Below are 22,957 nucleotides of genomic sequence, written 5' to 3' on the forward strand. Positions count from 1 at the left end.
GGGACGGTGTGGAGGAAGCTTCACTCAGTGTCTGACCCCGGGAGTATGTGATGGGACGGTGTGGAGGGAGTTTCACTCTGTGTCTGACCCCAGGAGTGTGTGATGGGATGGTGTGGAGGGAGATTCACTCTGTGTCTGACCCCAGGAGTGTGTGATGGGACGGTGTGGAGGGAGATTCACTCTGTGTCTGACCCCGGGAGTGTGTGATGGGACGGTGTGGAGGAAGCTTCATTCAGTGTCTGACCCCGGGAGTGTGTGATGGGACAGTGTGGAGGGAGTTTCACTCTGTGTCTGACCCCAGGAGTGTGTGATGAGACGGTGTGGAGGGAGATTCACTCAGTGTCTGACCCCGGGAGTGTGTGATGGGACGGTGTGGAGGAAGCTTCACTCAGTGTCTGACCCCGGGAGTATGTGATGGGACGGTGTGGAGGGAGCTTCACTCTGTGTCTGACCCCGGGAGTGTGTGATGGGACGGTGTGGAGGGAGCTTCAATCTGTGTCTGACCCCGGGAGTGTGTGATGGGACGGTGTGGAGGGAGCTTCACTCAGTGTCTGACCCTGGGAGTGTGTGATGGGACGGTGTGTTGGGGGCTTCTCTCTGTGTCTACTCTGTCTCGACCCTTCAGAACTTGCAGAGGCGGTGTTCCCAGACTTCGGCAGACTCCACACACTCCGTCATGAGCCTAGCTCGTGCCAATGCCGGGAACGAGGCCGCTCCTCACCATATCGGCAGAGGCTCCCCACCTCAGGAGGGGCAGGCTGGGGACCACGAGGGTAACGACAAGGAGCCTCTGAACAGCCCCAACAGGAGGGGAAGCGCCAACAGGTCAGTGTGTATCCACCCCCCCCCCATTCCCTTCACCCTCTCCCTCAGGAGCCTCAGGTCAACAGGGCTGTTGGACTCCATTAGGCATCGCTCCCTCCCAGACTAGCCACACCCCCCTTTCCCCCTTTGTTCACCTGCTCAATGGGGAAGGGGTGGTAAGAGGAGGTGGGTGGGCTCGAGGGGTCTCCTGATCCTCTGAACATCTTCCCGTCCCTCTCCAGCTCCAGGAGAGATTCCTCGGGGAAGGACGTCCCGCCAATTCTGCGGAAAGGGGACCCGGCACCAGCGGAGGGGTCGGCAGAGGACCACCTCTCTGGCGAGCAGGGCTACTACAGCCGGGACGAGGACAATGAGAGCGAAGTGTCCAGGGAGAGGTGAGAGTGGGGGTGTCATCTGCCTCCTCACCGGCCCCTCCCTCCTCGCCGGCCCCTCCCTCCTCGCCAGCCGCTCCCTCCTCGCCAGCCGCTCCCTCCTCGCCACCGCTCCTACAGCACTCACTGTCACCAACTACCACCCCCCACAACGCGGCGTTCCCTCATCACCATCCCCCTCTGCGCAATGCTCCCTCCCCACCGGCCCCTCCCACAGCACAATGCTCCTACCTCACCACATTTCCGAAGTTGCAGCATTTGTCAAAATGCAACGCAACATCCCAACCCTTATGATCCATTGCTCCAACCTATGAAAACTATATGCCTCTCCACAACCGAATCGACCTGAGTTAACACTGCCGGGGAACTATGGACCTGAACCCCTGTCCTTGGCACCCCACCACTTACTGTACCCATCCAGCCCCGGTTTGTCTTCCTAAACTCGGAGAGCTGGCGGATGGAATTTGAACCCTCACACATATCGGCATTAATCTCCATCTGCCAGCTCTCTGCCCAGCTTTCCAGCTGATCCATCTCCTGCTCTATCCTTTGACAACCTTCCTCGCTACCCACAACACACCAACATTTGTCTCAACTGTGGACCCCTGCCCTACCCAGCCAGTCATCGTTAGGTCCACATTAGGTCCAACACCTCAAGTGTTTATCTATCCCAATAAACTTCGATGTGGTACCGTGTCATATGCCTTCTGGAAATCTCACCGAGTCAATGGGTTCCTCCAGCCTGCAGCTTGTTATCTGTCTCTTCCTCCTCCACCTCACTCCAACTCTCTCTCTCTGCCCCCACTCGACCACAACTGATCACTCTCTTTCTCTCTCCGCGTCTCTCCCTCCTCCCCACCTCTCTTTCTGTCTCTCTCCACCTTCCTCTCTCACCACATCTGTCTTCCTCCCTCTATTTCTTCCCTCACATCTGTCTGTCTCTACCCTTATCTCTCTCTCAAACTGCATCTCCCCCTCAACCCCCCTCTCCACTTCTCTCCCCCATCTCCACCTCTCGCCCCCTTCAACTCTCTCTCTCCCCATACCCACCTCTCCCTCACCTCCCTCTCTGTTCCTCTCCACTGCTCTCCCCACCTACTTAATCTGTGCCCACCTCTCTTCCCCAACTGCCCTCCAACCCTCTCTCCCCAACTGCCCTCCAACCCTCTCATCCATCAGCAGCTTTCCCCCTCCCCTCCACCTCTTCCCCCTCTCTACCTCTCCCATCCATATCCACCTTGACTCCACCCCCGTCTCCCCACTCAACCCTTCCCAATACCCCTCCACTTCTCTCCCACCCTCTCGCCCTCCCTCTATCCCTCTATCCCTTTCTCCCCCTCTCGTCCAGTCCCGTAACTAAACGAAAATGTCCTGCCCCACAACAGGCCGATGGACTGGGATGAGAATGAGGCGTACCGCGGCATGCAGGAGACACCGCCGGCGGCCCGACGCACTGAGAATCATCACAGGCCGGTTGCCGTCCAGACAGAGGGGAAACACCGGCCCCGCAGGCGGTTACTGCCGCCAACACCGCCAGGTGGGGGATCTCTTCCGAGCAGAGCTCTTCACTGGGTGGGGAGGGAGAGAGCGATTAGACCAGATCTCCGGGAAAAGCAAAACTAATTCCACTGCCGTACACTCACCCCGCAGTCCCTGTGTCAGTCCCCGAACTAATCCCACTGTCCCACTCTCTCCCCCAGCCCTGTGTCAGTCCCCAGACTAATCCCACTGTCCAACTCTCTCCCCACAGCCCTGTGTCAGTCCCCAAACTAATCCCACTGCCCCACTCTCTCCCACAGCCCTGTGTCAGTCCCCAAACTGATCCCACTGTCCCACTCTCTCCCCACAGCCCAGTGTCAGTCCCCAAACTAACCCCACTGCCCCACACTCTCCCCACAGCCCTGTGTCAGTCCCCAAACTGATCCCACTGTCCCACTCTCTCCCACAGTCCAGTGTCAGTCCCCAAACTAATCCCACTGTCCCACTCTCTCCCCACAGTCCTGTGTCAGTCCCCAAACTAATCCCACTGTCCCACTCTCTCTCCACAGCCCGTGTCCGTTCGTAGAGGCTGTTAGTTCGTAGTAGTGAAAAGAGTACTTCTCCTTACACTCACACAGGTCGGAAACCGAATTTCCGAATCCAGTGTCTCGCTCGGCAAGAAAGTAAGGATGATATCCCTATTCCGGGGACCTACCAGCAACACAGTCTTCCTCGACGCACAGTGTCACAGCCGGTAACTTGCAAACTCCATGGACCGACATTGCATCCAGGGAGAGAGTGGGACAGTGGGATTAGTTTGAGGACTGACACAGGGCTGTGGGGAGAGAGTGGGACAGTGGGTTTAGTTTGGGGACTGACAGAGGGCTGTGGGGAGAGAGTGGGACAGTGGGATTTGTTTGGGGACTGACACAGGGCTGTGGGGAGAGAGTGGGACAGTGGGATTAGTTTGGGGCTGGACACAGGGCTGTGGGGAGAGAGTGGGACAGTGGGATTTGTTTGGGGACTGACACAGGGCTGTGGGGAGAGAGTGGGACAGTGGGATTAGTTTGGGGACTGACACAGGGCTGTGGGGAGAGAGTGGGACAGTGGGATTAGTTTGGGGATACAAAATACTCTGCAGATGCTGGGGTCAAAGCAACGCTCATAACACACTGGAGGAACTCAGCAGGTCGGGCAGCATCCGTGGAAACGATCAGTCGACATTTTGGGCCGGAACCCTTCGTCAGGACTGTAGAGGGAGGAGGCAGAGGTCCTATAAAGAAGGTGCGGGGAGGGTGGGAAGGAGAAGGCTGGTAGGTTCCAGGTGAAAAACCAGTAAGGGGAAAGATAAAGGGGTGGGGGAAGGAAGGCAGGGAGGTGATAGGCAGGAAAGGTGAAGAAGGAATAGGGGAAAACACAATGGTTAGTAGAAGGAGGCGGAACCATGAGGGAGGTCATAGGCAGCTGGGGGAGGGGCAGAGTGAAATAGGGATAGAGGAAGAGAGGGGGAGGGAATTACTGGTAGTTGGAGAATTCTATGTTCATACCAAGGGGCTGGAGACTACCTAGACGGTATATAAGGTGTTGCTCCTCCAACCTGAGTTTAGCCTCATCATGGCAGTAGAGGAGGCCATGTATGGACATATCCGAATGGGAATGGGAAGCAGAGTTGAAGTGGGTGGCTACCGGGAGATCCTGTCTGTTGAGGTGGATGGAGTGGAGGTGCTCGACGTAGTGGTCCCCCAATCTGCGTCGGGTTTCACCGATGTAGAGGAGGCCGCACTGGGAGCACCGGATGCAATAGATGACCCCAACAGATTCGCAAGTGAAGTGTTGCCTCACCTGGAAGGACAGCTTGGGGCCCTGAATGGTGGCAAATTGTTTGCTCCGCGACTCCCTGGTCCATACATCCCTCCCACCCGGCACGTATCCCTGTAAACGACACCTCCTCTCTTGCCACCATTCAGAATCAGTGAAAGACTTGCCCAACTGGGGTGTTCAATCAGAGTACAGAAGGTCAACAAACTGGGAAAATACAAAAAGAAAGAATAATAATAATAATAATAAAAAATAAATAAGCAATTAATATCAAGAAAGTGAGATGAAGAGTCCTTGAAAGTGAGTCCATTGGTCATGGGGACATTCCAATGAGGGGGCAAGTGAAGTTGAGTGACGTTATTGCCTCTGGTTTAAGAGCCTGATGGTTGAGGGGTAATTCGTGCTCCTGATCCTGGTGGTGTGGGTCCTGAGGCTCCTGTACCACCTTCCTGATGGCAGCGGCGAGACGAGAGGATGCCCTGGGTGGGGATGGGCACGTGGATGCGCAGGAAATGGACCGCGTGCAGGCAGAAGAGGCGAGTTATTTTGACCGCATGGTCGGCTCAGACAGGGTCGCCCAAACGGTGAGCACGTTGCTTTGCTGAGCCACCGGTCAGGGTTCGATTCCGTACGGAGTGTGAACCCTCTCCCCATGACCGCGTGGGTATCGTCTGGGTGCTCTGCTTTCCTCCCGCGTTACAACAGCGCTTGAGCTGGGGCTAGTAAGTTGGGGGCCTGCCATTTTGGCGATCCTTGCGGGCGGCCCCCCGGCACGTCCCCGGACTGCGCTGGTCGTTGGCTTCCGGTTTAAGATGGCGCCACCTGCTGGTTTCACCATCAACTTGCTGGAGGGCGATGAAACAGAGGAGACAACTGAATACTCGGTTGTTCGCAAGCTTTCTGGCGATCGGTTGCCGCAGACGGTGGCCTGCGGCTTCGCTGTCGGAGCTGAACTGAATCGCCCGTACAACCTGGCATTTTTGCGGATGTGACCAGAGCTTTTCACTGGGGGCAGGATGGTCGGAGCGTGTCCGGGCTGGAGTTGCCGGAGCGGACCTGGAGGCCATGCAATGCGGCGGTGCCGAAGCGAGGGAAGACCCGAGGTTTGGTCAATTTCGGAGCCAGCCGAATTGGAAAGGTCAGGTCCTATCAAGGTGACAGAGCCCGAGCCCAAAGGCGAGAAATGACCCAAGGTTTGCTCGATTTAGGAGCCAAGCAAAATTGGAAAGGTCAGGTCTGATCAAGTGACAGAGCCCGAGTCTGAGAGGAAGGAACGGCCCGAGGTTTGGACGAGTTAAGCGCCGGGTCAGATTGAAATGGTCAGAGTGTCGGGGTCAGAGGCGAGATTTGACTCACTGTTCCACGGGGTTTGTTCATCTCTGAGCTGGACTGAAGCCTTCTGAATCGGTCTCTGCGAACCCCTGGGTCGGCTGCAGTGATGCCTGGTGTCGTGAAATTCAATTCTGAGTGGTTGTTTGTTCTCTCTCTTCATATTGGGTGTCTGATGGGTCATCTCTTGCTTTTAATGGGTTCTTGGTTTTGTGGCGGCCTGTAAGGTTGTACGAAGTGTATACTGTAAACTTCCACAATAAATGTACTTTGAACGTGCAAGCTGATCTTTACGTCAATCTTGCCTCAGCTACCTCTCCTCCCTTCCCGCAGGGGTACGTGGGCAGTGAGAGCTCCTCCCAGGGTTCCGCCCATGGCTGGGCCACCCCTCCCCAGCCCAAGAGGAGTCGACTGCTGTATGCCCCGCTGGTGCTGCTGGAGCCCCAGGAGACCTGGGGCAAGGGGCTGCTGGGCGCTCCCTCCCCGGCCCACAGCCACTGGTACAGCCCGGAGCCGCCCGCCTACCGCACCTACGCCGCGCCCACCCTCCGGGTGCCGGGGGCCGCCGACATCCCCTACCACGGGCAGCGAGGGAGCGCCGACAGTCTGGTGGAGGCAGTGAGTGTACATCCCTTAAATGTCCCGTCCCTTCAATGATGCACCCCTTTAATGCCCTGCACATATAATGCCCCATTCGATCTAATCCACAATACCCCATACCCCTCTCTTCACCCCTTCTCTCAACCCTTTCTCCTCTCTCTCCAAGTTCTCTCTGTCCCGTCCTCTCTCTAACTTGTTCCCCTCTTGCTCCCCTTCTGTCTGCAAACTCTCTCCCATCTCCCCGAAACCCCCTCTTCTCCTCTCCTTCTCACCCACTCTCTTCCCCATCTCTCCTATCTTCCCCTTTCTCCTCTTCCCCCCTCCTTCTCTCCCCCTTTTTACTTCCCTGTATCTCTCTGCCCCTCCGCCACCCTCTCTCCGCCACCCTCTCTCTCTGCCACCCTCGCTCCCCCTCTCCCCCCTACCCTCCCCCTCTACCCTCCCACCTCCAGACTCTCTCTCACTCTCTCTCTCTCTCTCTACACCCCCCACAGGTGCTGATCTCTGAGGGGCTGGAACTCTACGCCCGGGACCCTAAGTTTGTGGCGTTTGCCAAGCGTGAGATCGCAGACGCCTGCCACATGACGGTGGACGAGATGGAGAGCGCAGCCAGCGACCTGCTGGGATGGCGGCACGGGACAGGCGCCAGCCACCCACGGGTGCCCTGCCGCCGGGACTGTGGGCCACACCCCTGCTCTGACGAGGAGGCCTCCCCCGGCCCCGCCGAGGATGAGCTGCGCGATGAGATGATCTGTGTCACCTCCTTTTGAACAGCCCCCTCCCTTCTCTCCCCCTCCCCCTCCCTTCTCTCCCCCTCCCCCTCCCTTCCCTCCCTCTCCCCCTCTCTTCTCTCCCCTCCCCCTCCCCCTCCCTTCCCTCCCCCTCCCCCTTCTCTCCCCCTCCCCCTCCCCCTCCCTTCTCTCCCCCTCCCCCTCCCCCTCCCTTCTCTCCCCCTCCCCCTCCCTTCTCTCCCCCTCCCCCTCCCCCTCCCTTCCCTCCCCCTCCCCCTCCCTTCCCTCCCTCTCCCCCTCTCTTCTCTCTCCCTCTCTATCTGCCTCACCTTCCCTCCTGCTATCTCTAACCCTATCACCTCACTCTCTCCCCTTCTCCCTTCTCTCCCCCTCCCTTCTCTCCCCCTCCCTTCTCTCCCCCTCCCCTCCCCCTCCCTTCCCTCCCTCTCCCCCTCTCTTCTCTCCCCCTCTCTTCTCTCCCCCTCTCTTCTCTCCCCCTCTCTTCTCTCCCCCTCCCTTCTCTCCCCCTCCCCTCCCCGTCCCTTCCCTCCCTCTCCCCCTCTCTTCTCTCCCCCTCTCTTCTCTCCCCCTCTCTTCTCTCCCCCTCTCTTCTCTCCCCCTCTCTTCTCTCCCCCTCCCCCTCCCTTCTCTCCCCTCCCCCTCCCTTCTCTCCCCTCCCCCTCCCTTCTCTCCCCACTCCCTTCACTTCCTCTCCCTTCCCCCTCCCCCCTCTATCTGCCTCACCTTCCCTCCTGCTATCTCTAACCCTATCACCTCACTCTCTCCCCTTCTCCTTCCTTCTCTCCCTCTCCCTCTGTCCCCTCTCCTCCATCCTTACCTTGTTATCCCCCCACCCCCTCCGTATCTCCCCCCCACAGTCCCTCCTCTCCAAACCCCTCTCACCCTCTCTCCCCGCTCCCTCCATCCACCTCACTCCGTCACCTCCCCTCCATCCCTCTCTCCATCTCCCTGCCCTCCCTCTCCCTTGTCCTTCCCGCCCCCTCTCTCACCCCCCATTGAAACAAAATAATTGATACCTCGAGCCTCCCCCCCACAGTGCATCACCCCACACTCTATTCCATCCGTCTCTACTTTGCCCACCCTCCCAACTCGTCCAAGTCCTTCCGTCCCTGTGCACTCCCCCTTCCCTTGGTGTCATCTGCAGTCCCGGCCACGGTTCCATCAGCTCCTCCGTCAGCGGCCTAACCTGAGACGTCGTGGACCCTGCGCTGACCCCCATGGAACACCGCTAGCCGCCAGCGAAGGAGTGCGTTGCAAAGGCAAACGTCGGTGACTGCTTTCACCTTGGAAGATCGGGGGACCGCCTGGTCGAGCACAAGTCGCCAGCGGGACTTCCCGGAGGCCAGACATTTTAATTCCCATTCCCATTCCCATTCTGACGTGTCGGCCCGTAGCTTCCTCGTGCCAAGATGAGGCAGCCCCTCGGCGTGGAGGAGCAACACCTTGTATTCCATCTGGGTAGCCTCCAACCTGAGGGCATGACCATCAATTTCTCCTTCCAGTAACCAAAATCCCCCCTCCCACTCATCCTTTCTCTATCCCTCTCTCTAAACTTTTACCTCTTCTCACCTGCCCACAAACCCCCTGGGTCCCCTTCGCCTTCCCTTTCTCCTCTGGTCCACTCTCCTCTCCAATCAGATTCCTTCCTCTCCAGCCCTTGACCTTTCCCACCCACTTGGCTTCACCTCTCACCTTCCAGCTAGCCTCCTTCCCCTCCCCTTTTTATTCCGGCACCTTTCCCCTCTTTCCCAGTCCTGAAGAAGGGCCTTGGCCCAAAACGTTGACTGTTTATTTTTTCCCGTAGACGCTGCCTGACCTGCTGAGTTCCTCCGGCGTTCTGTGTGTGTTGCCACTTCCATCCCTTTTCTTGCACTGTTTAGTTGTTAATCATCCCAATTTGGAAGGGCGGGTTAGTAGGGGGAGCAAATTGGGGGCGCAAAGGGACTTCCGCGCCTTCGCTCCGGATCCCCTAAAGGTTAGCTTGCAAGTGAAGTTGGTAATCGGGCAGGCCAGTGCAACGCGAGCATTCGTTTTCAGAGAAATGGAATACAACAGCAGGATATAATGCAGAGGCTTTATACACCTTGAGCTTTGTCTACTCGCGGACAGCTGCAAGGCATGAAACCCAAATAATCCACTCAAAGAAAGAAAGACCAAAAGCCACTGTGCAGAGAAAGAGAGAGAAAAAGACACTGCAGAGTCTTTTTCTGTTGATTAGTGTCAAAAAAACAAATTAAATCCACTGTGATTCAACGTTGTAAAACAATAAAACGTGAAAACTTCCACGGGGGTGGGGGTGAATACTTTTTACAAGCACTGCTTATTTCCAGCGCGGGTGCCTAAGACTTTTGCACAGTACCGTAGTAATTTTATGCATTCCCTGTACTGCCGCCACACAAAAAAACAAAATTCATGACGTGTCAGTGATAATAAACCTGATTCTGATATGGCTGTTCATTGTGGACTGAGAGTGGGAAGGGGGCAGGGAGAGGGGAATCAGGGCTGGGAAAGAGGGAAGGGAGCAGGAAGCACCAGAGAGACATTCTGTAATGATCAATAAACCAGTTGTTTGGAATCAAATGACCTTGCCTGGTGTCTCGGGGCTGCACCCACATTACAGCCCACCCTCACCCTGGCTGCTGGCACTCCTTCTCTGCCATCTGTCACTCGACACTCCCCACCATTCACAGTGTGTGTCCTAACCACGTACACCGAGGTCCCTCTGTCCCCTCGACACTCCCCACCATTCACAGTGTGTGTCCTAACCACATACACCGAGGTCCCTCTGTCCCTTGACGCTCCCCACCATTCAGTGTGTGTCCTACCCTCGTCAACCGAGATCCCTCTGTCCCTCGACACTCCCCACCATTCACAGTGTGTGTCCTACCCTCGTACTCCTAGGTCCCTCTGTCCCTCAACACTCCCCACCATTCACGGTGTGTCCTACCCTCGTACACCGAGCTCCCTCTGTCCCTCGACACTCCCCACCATTCACGGTGTGTGCCCTACCCTCATACATCGAAGTCCCTCTGTCCCTCGATACTCCCCACCATTGACAGTGTGTGTCCTGCCCTCGTACACCGAGCTCCCTCTGTCCCTCGACACTCCACACCATTCACGGTGTGTGTCCTACCCTCGTACACCGAGCTCCCTCTGTCCCTCGACACTCCACACCATTCACGGTGTGTGTCCTACCCTCGTACACCGAGCTCCCTCGGTCCCTCGACACTCCCCACCATTCACGGTGTGTCCTACCCTCGTACACCGAGCTCCCTCTGTCCCTCGACACTCCCCACCATTGAGTGTGTGTCCTGCCCTCGTACACCGAGCTTCAACGCTCGGTCCCTCGACACTCCCCACCATTCACGGTGTGTGTCCTACCCTCGTACACCGAGCTCCCTCTGTCCCTCGACACTCCCCACCATTGACAGTGTGTGCCCTACCCTCGTCAACCGAGATCCCTCTGTCCCTCGACACTCCACACCACTCACGGTATGTCCTACCCTCGTACACCGAGATCCTTCTGTCCCTCGACACTCTCCACCATTCACAGTGTGTGTCCTACCCTCGTCGATCGAGGTCCCTCTGTCCCTCGACACTCCCCACCATTCACAGTGTGTGTCCTACCCTCGTACACCGAGCTCCCTCTGTCCCTTGACACTCCCCACCATTCACGGTGTGTGTCCTGCCCTTGTCGACCGAGGTCCCTCTGTCCCTCGACACTCCACACCACTCACAGTATGTCCTACCCTCGTACACCGAGGTCCCTCTGTCCCTCGACATTCCCCACCATTCAGTGTGTGTCCGACCCTCGTACACCGAGCTCCCTCTGTCCCTCGACACTCCCCACCATTCACGGTGTGTCCTACCTCGTACACCGAGCTCCCTCTGTCCCTCGACACTCCCCACCATTCACGGTGTGTGCCCTACCCTCATACATCGAAGTCCCTCTGTCCCTCGATACTCCCCACCATTGACAGTGTGTGTCCTGCCCTCGTACACCGAGCTCCCTCGGTCCCTCGACACTCCACACCATTCACGGTGTGTGTCCTACCCTCGTACACCGAGCTCCCTCTGTCCCTCGACACTCCCCACCATTCACGGTGTGTGTCCTACCCTCATACACCGAGGTCCCTCTGTCCCTCGACACTCCCCACCATTGACGGTGTGTGTCCTGCCCTCGTACACCGAGCTCCCTCTGTCCCTCGACACTCCCCACCATTCACGGTGTGTCCTGCCCTCGTACACCGAGCTCCCTCTGTCCCTCGACACTCCACACCATTCACGGTGTGTGTCCTGCCCTCGTACACCGAGCTCCCTCTGTCCCTCGACACTCCCCACCATTCACGGTGTGTCCTGCCCTCGTACACCGAGCTCCCTCTGTCCCTCGACACTCCCCACCATTGACGGTGTGTGTCCTGCCCTCGTACACCGAGCTCCCTCTGTCCCTCGACACTCCCCACCATTCACGGTGTGTCCTGCCCTCGTACACCGAGCTCCCTCTGTCCCTCGACACTCCCCACCATTCACGGTGTGTGTCCTACCCTCGTACACCGAGCTCCCTCTGTCCCTCGACACTCCCCACCATTCACGGTGTGTGTCCTACCCTCATACACCGAGGTCCCTCTGTCCCTCGACACTCCCCACCATTGACGGTGTGTGTCCTGCCCTCGTACACCGAGCTCCCTCTGTCCCTCGACACTCCCCACCATTCACGGTGTGTGTCCTACCCTCGTACACCGAGCTCCCTCTGTCCCTCGACACTCCCCACCATTCACGGTGTGTGCCCTACCCTCATACATCGAAGTCCCTCTGTCCTCGATACTCCCCACCATTGACAGTGTGTGTCCTGCCCTCGTACACCGAGCTCCCTCTGTCCCTCGACACTCCCCACCATTCACGGTGTGTCCTGCCCTCGTACACCGAGCTCCCCTCTGTCCCTCGACACTCCCCACCATTGACAGTGTGTGTCCTGCCCTCGTACACCGAGCTCCCTCTGTCCCTCGACACTCCCCACCATTGACAGTGTGTGCCCTACCCTCGTCAACCAAGATCCCTCTGTCCCTCGACACTCCACACCACTCACGGTATGTCCTACCCTCCTACACCGAGATCCTTCTGTCCCTCGACACTCTCCACCATTCACAGTGTGTGTCCTACCCTCGTACACCGAGCTCCCTCTGTCCCTCGACACTCCCCACCATTGACAGTGTGTGTCCTACCCTCGTCGATCGAGGTCCCTCTGTCCCTCGACACTCCACACCACTCACGGTATGTCCTACCCTCGTACACCGAGATTCCTCTGTCCCTCGACACGCTCCACCATTCACAGTGTGTGTCCTACCCCCATCGATCGAGGTCCCTCTGTCCCTCGACACTCCCCACCATTCACAGTGTGTGTCCTGCCCTTGTCGACCGAGGTCCCTCTGTCCCTCGACACTCCCCACCATTCACAGTGTGTGTCCTACCCTCGTACACCGAGCTCCCTCGGTCCCTCGACACTCCCCACCATTCACAGTGTGTGTCCTGCCCTTGTCGACCGAGGTCCCTCTGTCCCTCGACATTCCCCACCATTCACGGTGTGTCCTACCCTCGTACACCGAGGTCCCTCTGTCCTTCGACATTCCCCACCATTCAGTGTGTGTCCGACCCTCGTACACCGAGCTCCCTCTGTCCCTCAACACTCCCCACCATTCACGGTGTGTCCTACCCTCGTACACCGAGCTCCCTCTGTCCCTCGACACTCCCCACCATTCACGGTGTGTGCCCTACCCTCATACATCGAAGTCCCTCTGTCCCTCGATACTCCCCACCATTGACAGTGTGTGTCCTGCCCTCGTACACCGAGCTCCCTCGGTCCCTCGACACTCCCCACCATTCACGGTGTGTGTCCTACCCTCGTACACCGAGCTCCCTCTGTCCCTCGACACTCCCCACCATTGACAGTGTGTGCCCTACCCTCGTCAACCGAGGTCCCTCTGTCCCTCGACACTCCACACCACTCACGGTGTGTCCTACCCTCCTACACCGAGATTCCTCTGGCCCTCGACACGCTCCACCATTCACAGTGTGTGTCCTACCCTCGTCGATCGAGGTCCCTCTGTCCCTCGACACTCCCCACCATTCACAGTGTGTGTCCTACCCTCGTACACCGAGGTCCCTCTGTCCCTCGACATTCCCCACCATTCACAGTGTGTGTCCGACCCTCGTACACCGAGCTCCCTCTGTCCCTCAACACTCCCCACCATTCACGGTGTGTCCGACCCTCGTACACCGAGCTCCCTCTGTCCCTCGACACTCCCCACCATTCACGGTGTGTGCCCTACCCTCATACATCGAAGTCCCTCTGTCCCTCGACACTCCCCACCATTGACAGTGTGTGTCCTGCCCTCGTACACCGAGCTCCCTCGGTCCCTCGACACTCCCCACCATTGACAGTGTGTGCCCTACCCTCGTCAACCGAGATCCCTCTGTCCCTCGACACTCCACACCACTCACGGTATGTCCTACCCTCGTACACCGAGATCCTTCTGTCCCTCGACACTCTCCACCATTCACAGTGTGTGTCCTACCCTCGTACACCGAGCTCCCTCTGTCCCTCGACACTCCCCACCATTCACAGTGTGTGTCCTACCCTCGTACACCGAGGTCCCCCTGTCCCTCGACACTCCCCACCATTCACAGTGTGTGTCCTACCCCCATCGATCGAGGTCCCTCTGTCCCTCGACACTCCCCACCATTCACAGTGTGTGTCCTACCCTCGTACACCAAGGTCCCTCTGTCCCTCGACACTCCCCACCATTCACAGTGTGTGTCCTACCCCCATCGATCGAGGTCCCTCTGTCCCTCGACACTCCCCACCATTCACAGTGTGTGTCCTACCCTCGTCGACCGAGGTCCCTCTGTCCCTCGACAATCCCCACCATTCACAGTGTGTGTCCTGCCCTTGTCGACCGAGGTCCCTCTGTCCCTCGACACTCCCCACCATTCACAGTGTGTGTCCTACCCTCGTACACCGAGCTCCCTCGGTCCCTCGACACTCCCCACCATTCACGGTGTGTGTCCAACCCTCGTACACCGAGGTCCCTCTGTCCCTCGACATTCCCCACCATTCAGTGTGTGTCCGACCCTCGTACACCGAGCTCCCTCTGTCCCTCAACACTCCCCACCATTCACGGTGTGTCCTACCCTCGTACACCGAGCTCCCTCTGTCCCTCAACACTCCCCACCATTCACGGTGTGTGCCCTACCCTCGTACACCGAGCTCCCTCTGTCCCTCGATACTCCCCACCATTGACAGTGTGTGTCCTACCCTCCTACACCGAGATTCCTCTGTCCCTCGACACTCCCCACCATTCACAGTGTGTGTCCTACCCTCATACACCGAGGTCCCTCTGTCCCTCGACACTCCCCACCATTCACGGTGTGTCCTACCCTCGTACACCGAGCTCCCTCTGTCCCTCGACACTCCCCACCATTCACGGTGTGTGCCCTACCCTCATACATCGAAGTCCCTCTGTCCCTCGATACTCCCCACCATTGACAGTGTGTGTCCTGCCCTCGTACACCGAGCTCCCTCTGTCCCTCGACACTCCACACAATTCACGGTGTGTGTCCTACCCTCGTACACCGAGCTCCCTCTGTCCCTCGACACTCCCCACCATTCACGGTGTGTCCTGCCGTCATACACCGAGATTCCTCTGTCCCTCGACACTCCCCACCATTCACAGTGTGTGTCCTGCCCTTGTCGACCAAGGTCCCTCTGTCCCTCGACACTCCCCACCATTCACAGTGTGTGTCCTACCCTCGTACACCGAGCTCCCTCGGTCCCTCGACACTCCCCACCATTCAGTGTGTGTCCGACCCTCGTACACCGAGCTCCCTCTGTCCCTCAACACTCCCCACCATTCACAGTGTGTGTCCTACCCTCGTACACCGAGCTCCCTCTGTCCCTCGACACTCCCCACCATTCACGGTGTGTGCCCTACCCTCATACATCGAAGTCCCTCTGTCCCTCGATACTCCCCACCATTGACAGTGTGTGTCCTGCCCTCGTACACCGAGCTCCCTCTGTCCCTCGACACTCCACACCATTCACGGTGTGTGTCCTACCCTCGTACACCGAGCTCCCTCTGTCCCTCGACACTCCCCACCATTCACGGTGTGTCCTGCCGTCATACACCGAGATTCCTCTGTCCCTCGACACTCCCCACCATTCACAGTGTGTGTCCTGCCCTTGTCGACCAAGGTCCCTCTGTCCCTCGACACTCCCCACCATTCACAGTGTGTGTCCTACCCTCGTACACCGAGCTCCCTCGGTCCCTCGACACTCCCCACCATTCAGTGTGTGTCCGACCCTCGTACACCGAGCTCCCTCTGTCCCTCAACACTCCCCACCATTCACAGTGTGTGTCCTACCCTCGTACACCGAGCTCCCTCTGTCCCTCGACACTCCCCACCATTCACGGTGTGTGCCCTACCCTCATACATCGAAGTCCCTCTGTCCCTCGATACTCCCCACCATTGACAGTGTGTGTCCTGCCCTCGTACACCGAGCTCCCTCGGTCCCTCGACACTCCCCACCATTCACGGTGTGTGTCCTACCCTCGTACACCGAGCTCCCTCTGTCCCTCGACAATCCCCACCATTCACAGTGTGTGTCCTGCCCTTGTCGACCGAGGTCCCTCTGTCCCTCGACACTCCCCACCATTCAGTGTGTGTCCAACCCTCGTACACCGAGGTCCCTCTGTCCCTCGACATTCCCCACCATTCAGTGTGTGTCCGACCCTCGTACACCGAGCTCCCTCTGTCCCTCAACACTCCCCACCATTCACAGTGTGTGTCCTACCCTCGTACACCGAGCTCCCTCTGTCCCTCGACACTCCCCACCATTCACGGTGTGTCCTACCCTCGTACACCGAGCTCCCTCTGTCCCTCGATACTCCCCACCATTGACAGTGTGTGTCCTGCCCTCGTACACCGAGCTCCCTCTGTCCCTCGACACTCCACACCACTCACGGTGTGTCCTACCCTCCTACACCGAGATTCCTCTGTCCCTCGACACTCCCCACCATTCACGGTGTGTGTCCTACCCTCGTACACCGAGGTCCCTCTGTCCCTCGACACTCCCCACCATTCACGGTGTGTCCTGCCCTCATACATCGAAGTCCCTCTGTCCCTCGATACTCCCCACCATTGACAGTGTGTGTCCTGCCCTCGTACACCGAGCTCCCTCTGTCCCTCGACAATCCCCACCATTCACAGTGTGTGTCCTGCCCTTGTCGACCGAGGTCCCTCTGTCCCTCGACACTCCCCACCATTGACAGTGTGTGCCCTACCCTCGTACACCGAGCTCCCTCTGTCCCTCGACACTCCACACCACTCACGGTGTGTCCTACCCTCCTACACCGAGATTCCTCTGTCCCTCGACACGCTCCACCGTTCACAGTGTGTGTCCTACCCTCGTCGACCGAGGTCCCTCTGTCCCTCGACACTCCCCACCATTCACAGTGTGTGTCCTACCCTCGTACACCGAGCTCCCTCTGTCCCTCGACAATCCCCACCATTCACAGTGTGTGTCCTGCCCTTGTCGACCGAGGTCCCTCTGTCCCTCGACACTCCCCACCATTGACAGTGTGTGCCCTACCCTCGTACACCGAGCTCCCTCTGTCCCTCGACACTCCACACCACTCACGGTGTGTCCTACCCTCCTACACCGAGATTCCTCTGTCCCTCGACACGCTCCACCGTTCACAGTGTGTGTCCTACCCTCGTCGACCGAGGTCCCTCTGTCCCTCGACACTCCCCACCATTCACAGTGTGTGTCCTGCCCTTGTCGACCGAGGTCCCTCTGTCCCTCGACACTCCCCACCATTCACAGTGTGTGTCCTACCCTCGTACACCGAGCTCCCTCTGTCCCTCGACACTCCCCACCATTGACAGTGTGTGCCCTACCCTCGTCAACCGAGGTCCCTCTGTCCCTCGACACTCCACACCACTCACGGTGTGTGCCCTACCCTCATACATCGAAGTCCCTCTGTCCCTCGATACTCCCCACCATTGACAGTGTGTGTCCTTCCCTCGTACACCGAGCTCCCTCGGTCCCTCGACACTCCCCACCATTCACGGTGTGTCCTACCCTCGTACACCGAGCTCCCTCTGTCCCTCGACACTCCCCACCATTGACAGTGTGTGTCCTGCCCTCGTACACCGAGCTCCCTCTGTCCCTCGACACTCCCCACCATTCACGGTGTGTGTCCTACCCTCGTACACCGAGCTCCCTCTGTCCCTCGACACTCCCCACCATTGACAGTGTGTGCCCTACCCTCGTCAACCGAGATCCCTCTGTCCCTCGACACTCCACACCACTCACGGTATGTCCTACCCTCGTACACCGAGATCCTTCTGTCCCTCGACACTCTCCACCATTCACAGTGTGTGTCCTACCCTCGTCGATCGAGGTCCCTCTGTCCCTCGACACTCCCCACCATTCACAGTGTGTGTCCTGCCCTTGTCGACCAAGGTCCCTCTGTCCCTCGACACTCCCCACCATTCACAGTGTGTGTCCTACCCTCGTACACCGAGCTCCCTCTGTCCCTTGACACTCCCCACCATTCACGGTGTGTGTCCTGCCCTTGTCGACCGAGGTCCCTCTGTCCCTCGACACTCCACACCACTCACAGTATGTCCTACCCTCGTACACCGAGGTCCCTCTGTCCCTCGACATTCCCCACCATTCAGTGTGTGTCCGACCCTCGTACACCGAGCTCCCTCTGTCCCTCGACACTCCCCACCATTCACGGTGTGTGCCCTACCCTCATACATCGAAGTCCCTCTGTCCCTCGATACTCCCCACCATTGACAGTGTGTGTCCTGCCCTCGTACACCGAGCTCCCTCTGTCCCTCGACACTCCACACCATTCACGGTGTGTGTCCTACCCTCGTACACCGAGCTCCCTCTGTCCCTCGACACTCCCCACCATTCACGGTGTGTGCCCTACCCTCATACATCGAAGTCCCTCTGTCCCTCGATACTCCCCACCATTGACAGTGTGTGTCCTGCCCTCGTACACCGAGCTCCCTCTGTCCCTCGACACTCCACACCATTCACGGTGTGTCCTGCCCTCATACACCGAGATTCCTCTGTCCCTCGACACTCCCCACCATTGACAGTGTGTGTCCTACCCTCGTCGATCGAGGTCCCTCTGACCCTCGACACTCCCCACCATTCACAGTGTGTGTCCTACCCCCGTCGATCGAGGTCCCTCTGTCCCTCGACACTCCCCACCATTCACAGTGTGTGTCCTGCCCTTGTCGACCGAGGTCCCTCTGTCCCTCGACACTCCCCACCATTCACAGTGTGTGTCCTACCCCCGTCGATCGAGGTCCCTCTGTCCCTCGACACTCCCCACCATTCACAGTGTGTGTCCTGCCCTTGTCGACCGAGGTCCCTCTGTCCCTCGACACTCCCCACCATTCACAGTGTGTGTCCTACCCTCGTACACCGAGCTCCCTCGGTCCCTCGACACTCCCCACCATTCACGGTGTGTCCTACCCTCGTACACCGAGCTCCCTCTGTCCCTCGACACTCCCCACCATTCACAGTGTGTGTCCTACCCTCGTACACCGAGCTCCCTCGGTCCCTCGACACTCCCCACCATTCATGGTGTGTCCTACCCTCGTACACCGAGCTCCCTCTGTCCCTCGACACTCCCCACCATTCACAGTGTGTGTCCTACCCTCGTACACCGAGCTCCCTCTGTCCCTCGACACTCCCCACCATTGACAGTGTGTGCCCTACCCTCGTCAACCGAGGTCCCTCTGTCCCTCGACACTCCACACCACTCACGGTGTGTCCTACCCTCCTACACCGAGATTCCTCTGTCCCTCGACACGCTCCACCATTCACAGTGTGTGTCCTACCCTCGTCGATCGAGGTCCCTCTGTCCCTCGACACTCCCCACCATTCACAGTGTGTGTCCTACCCTCGTACACCGAGGTCCCTCTGTCCCTCGACATTCCCCACCATTCACAGTGTGTGTCCGACCCTCGTACACCGAGCTCCCTCTGTCCCTCAACACTCCCCACCATTCACGGTGTGTCCGACCCTCGTACACCGAGCTCCCTCTGTCCCTCGACACTCCCCACCATTCACGGTGTGTGCCCTACCCTCATACATCGAAGTCCCTCTGTCCCTCGACACTCCCCACCATTGACAGTGTGTGTCCTGCCCTCGTACACCGAGCTCCCTCGGTCCCTCGACACTCCCCACCATTGACAGTGTGTGCCCTACCCTCGTCAACCGAGATCCCTCTGTCCCTCGACACTCCACACCACTCCGGTATGTCCTACCCTCGTACACCGAGATCCTTCTGTCCCTCGACACTCTCCACCATTCACAGTGTGTGTCCTACCCTCGTACACCGAGCTCCCTCTGTCCCTCGACACTCCCCACCATTCACAGTGTGTGTCCTACCCTCGTACACCAAGGTCCCTCTGTCCCTCGACACTCCCCACCATTCACAGTGTGTGTCCTACCCCCATCGATCGAGGTCCCTCTGTCCCTCGACACTCCCCACCATTCACAGTGTGTGTCCTACCCTCGTCGACCGAGGTCCCTCTGTCCCTCGACAATCCCCACCATTCACAGTGTGTGTCCTGCCCTTGTCGACCGAGGTCCCTCTGTCCCTCGACACTCCCCACCATTCACAGTGTGTGTCCTACCCTCGTACACCGAGCTCCCTCGGTCCCTCGACACTCCCCACCATTCACGGTGTGTGTCCAACCCTCGTACACCGAGGTCCCTCTGTCCCTCGACATTCCCCACCATTCAGTGTGTGTCCGACCCTCGTACACCGAGCTCCCTCTGTCCCTCAACACTCCCCACCATTCACAGTGTGTGTCCTACCCTCGTACACCGAGCTCCCTCGGTCCCTCGACACTCCCCACCATTCACAGTGTGTGTCCTACCCTCGTACACCGAGGTCCCTCTGTCCCTCGACATTCCCCACCATTCACAGTGTGTGTCCTACCGTCGTACACCGAGCTCCCTCTGTCCCTCGACACTCCCCACCATTGACAGTGTGTGCCCTACCCTCGTCAACCGAGGTCCCTCTGTCCCTCGACACTCCCCACCATTCACAGTGTGTGTCCTACCCTCGTCGACCGAGGTCCCTCTGTCCCTCGACACTCTCCACCATTCACGGTGTGTGTCCTGCCCTCGTACACCGAGCTCCCTCGGTCCCTCGACACTCCCCACCACTCACGGTGTGTGTCCTGCCCTCGTACACTGAGGTCCCTCTGTCCCTCAACACTCCCCACCATTCACGGTGTGTCCTACCCTCGTACACCGAGCTCCCTCTGTCCCTCGACACTCCCCACCATTCACAGTGTGTGTCCTACCCTCATACACCGAGGTCCCTCTGTCCCTCGACACTCCCCACCATTGACGGTGTGTGTCCTGCCCTCGTACACCGAGCTCCCTCTGTCCCTCGACACTCCCCACCATTCACGTTGCGTGTCCTACCCGCTGTCCCTCGACACTCCCCACCATTCACGGTGCGTGCTCTACCCTCATACACCAAGGACCCTCTGTTCCTCGACACTCCCCACCATTCACGGTGCGCGTCCTACCCTCGTACACCGAGGTCCCTCTGTCCCTCGACACTCCCCACCATTCACGGTGCATGCCCTACCCTCATACACCGAGGACCCTCTGTCCCTCGACACTCCCCATCATTCACGGTGCATGCCCTACCCTCATACACCAAGGACCCTCTGTCCCTCGACACTCCCCACCATTCACAGTGTGTGTCCTACCCTTGTCGACCGAGGTCCCTCTGTCCCTCGACACTCCCCACCATTCACAGTGTGTGTCCTACCCTCGTACACCGAGCTCCCTCTGTCCCTCGACACGCTCCACCATTCACAGTGTGTGTCCAACCCTCGTCGACCGAGGTCCCTCTGTCCCTCGACACTCCCCACCATTCACGGTGTGTGCCCTACCCTCGTACACCGAGCTCCCTCGGTCCCTCGACACTCCCCACCATTCACGGTGTGTGCCCTACCCTCGTACACCGAGCTCCCTCTGTCCCTCGACACTCCCCACCATTCACGGTGTGTGCCCTACCCTCGTACACCGAGCTCCCTCTGTCCCTCGACACTCCCCACCATTGACAGTGTGTGCCCTACCCTCGTCAACCGAGGTCCCTCTGTCCCTCGACACTCCACACCACTCACGGTGTGTCCTACCCTCCTACACCGAGATTCCTCTGTCCCTCGACACGCTCCACCATTCACAGTGTGTGTCCAACCCTCGTCGACCGAGGTCCCTCTGTCCCTCGACACTCCCCACCATTCACGGTGTGTGCCCTACCCTCGTACACCGAGCTCCCTCGGTCCCTCAACACTCCCCACCATTCACGGTGTGTCCTACCCTCGTACACCGAGGACCCTCTGTCCCTCGACACTCCCCATCATTCACGGTGCATGCCCTACCCTCATACACCAAGGACCCTCTGTCCCTCGACACTCCCCACCATTCACAGTGTGTGTCCTACCCTTGTCGACCGAGGTCCCTCTGTCCCTCGACACTCCCCACCATTCACAGTGTGTGTCCTACCCTCGTACACCGAGCTCCCTCTGTCCCTCGACACGCTCCACCATTGACAGTGTGTGTCCAACCCTCGTCGACCGAGGTCCCTCTGTCCCTCGACACTCCACACCATTCACGGTGTGTGTCCTACCCTCGTACACCGAGCTCCCTCGGTCCCTCGACACTCCCCACCACTCACGGTGTGTGTCCTGCCCTCGTACACCGAGCTCCCTCTGTCCCTCAACACTCCCCACCATTCACGGTGTGTCCGACCCTCGTACACCGAGCTCCCTCTGTCCCTCGACACTCCCCACCATTCACGGTGTGTGCCCTACCCTCATACATCGAAGTCCCTCTGTCCCTCGACACTCCCCACCATTGACAGTGTGTGTCCTGCCCTCGTACACCGAGCTCCCTCGGTCCCTCGACACTCCCCACCATTGACAGTGTGTGCCCTACCCTCGTCAACCGAGATCCCTCTGTCCCTCGACACTCCACACCACTCACGGTATGTCCTACCCTCGTACACCGAGATCCTTCTGTCCCTCGACACTCTCCACCATTCACAGTGTGTGTCCTACCCTCGTACACCGAGCTCCCTCTGTCCCTCGACACTCCCCACCATTCACAGTGTGTGTCCTACCCTCGTACACCAAGGTCCCTCTGTCCCTCGACACTCCCCACCATTCACAGTGTGTGTCCTACCCCCATCGATCGAGGTCCCTCTGTCCCTCGACACTCCCCACCATTCACAGTGTGTGTCCTACCCTCGTACACCGAGCTCCCTCGGTCCCTCGACACTCCCCACCATTCACGGTGTGTGTCCAACCCTCGTACACCGAGGTCCCTCTGTCCCTCGACATTCCCCACCATTCAGTGTGTGTCCGACCCTCGTACACCGAGCTCCCTCTGTCCCTCAACACTCCCCACCATTCACAGTGTGTGTCCTACCCTCGTACACCGAGCTCCCTCGGTCCCTCGACACTCCCCACCATTCACAGTGTGTGTCCTACCCTCGTACACCGAGGTCCCTCTGTCCCTCGACATTCCCCACCATTCACAGTGTGTGTCCTACCGTCGTACACCGAGCTCCCTCTGTCCCTCGACACTCCCCACCATTGACAGTGTGTGCCCTACCCTCGTCAACCGAGGTCCCTCTGTCCCTCGACACTCCCCACCATTCACAGTGT

General features: G+C 58.9%; 1 protein-coding gene across 2 annotated transcripts in view; it reads left to right on the forward strand.

Annotated features, from left to right (window-relative positions):
• The window catches only part of LOC140190087 (voltage-dependent L-type calcium channel subunit alpha-1F-like), a 31,806-nt gene extending 24,491 nt beyond the window's left edge, over positions 1 to 7,315 (forward strand). For both annotated transcript variants that reach the window (XM_072246556.1, XM_072246555.1), the window contains 6 exons: positions 626 to 825; positions 1,047 to 1,199; positions 2,582 to 2,733; positions 3,314 to 3,429; positions 6,156 to 6,440; positions 6,917 to 7,315. In XM_072246556.1, coding sequence (XP_072102657.1) covers positions 626 to 825; positions 1,047 to 1,199; positions 2,582 to 2,733; positions 3,314 to 3,429; positions 6,156 to 6,440; positions 6,917 to 7,192 — 1,182 coding nt within the window. In that variant the 3' untranslated portion in view covers positions 7,193 to 7,315. The remainder of the gene's footprint in view (positions 1 to 625; positions 826 to 1,046; positions 1,200 to 2,581; positions 2,734 to 3,313; positions 3,430 to 6,155; positions 6,441 to 6,916) is intronic.
• The last annotated feature ends 15,642 nt before the right edge of the window (positions 7,316 to 22,957 follow it).

Source organism: Mobula birostris, chromosome 29, assembly GCF_030028105.1.
Source record: "Mobula birostris isolate sMobBir1 chromosome 29, sMobBir1.hap1, whole genome shotgun sequence".
Classification (NCBI taxonomy): domain Eukaryota; kingdom Metazoa; phylum Chordata; class Chondrichthyes; order Myliobatiformes; family Myliobatidae; genus Mobula; species Mobula birostris.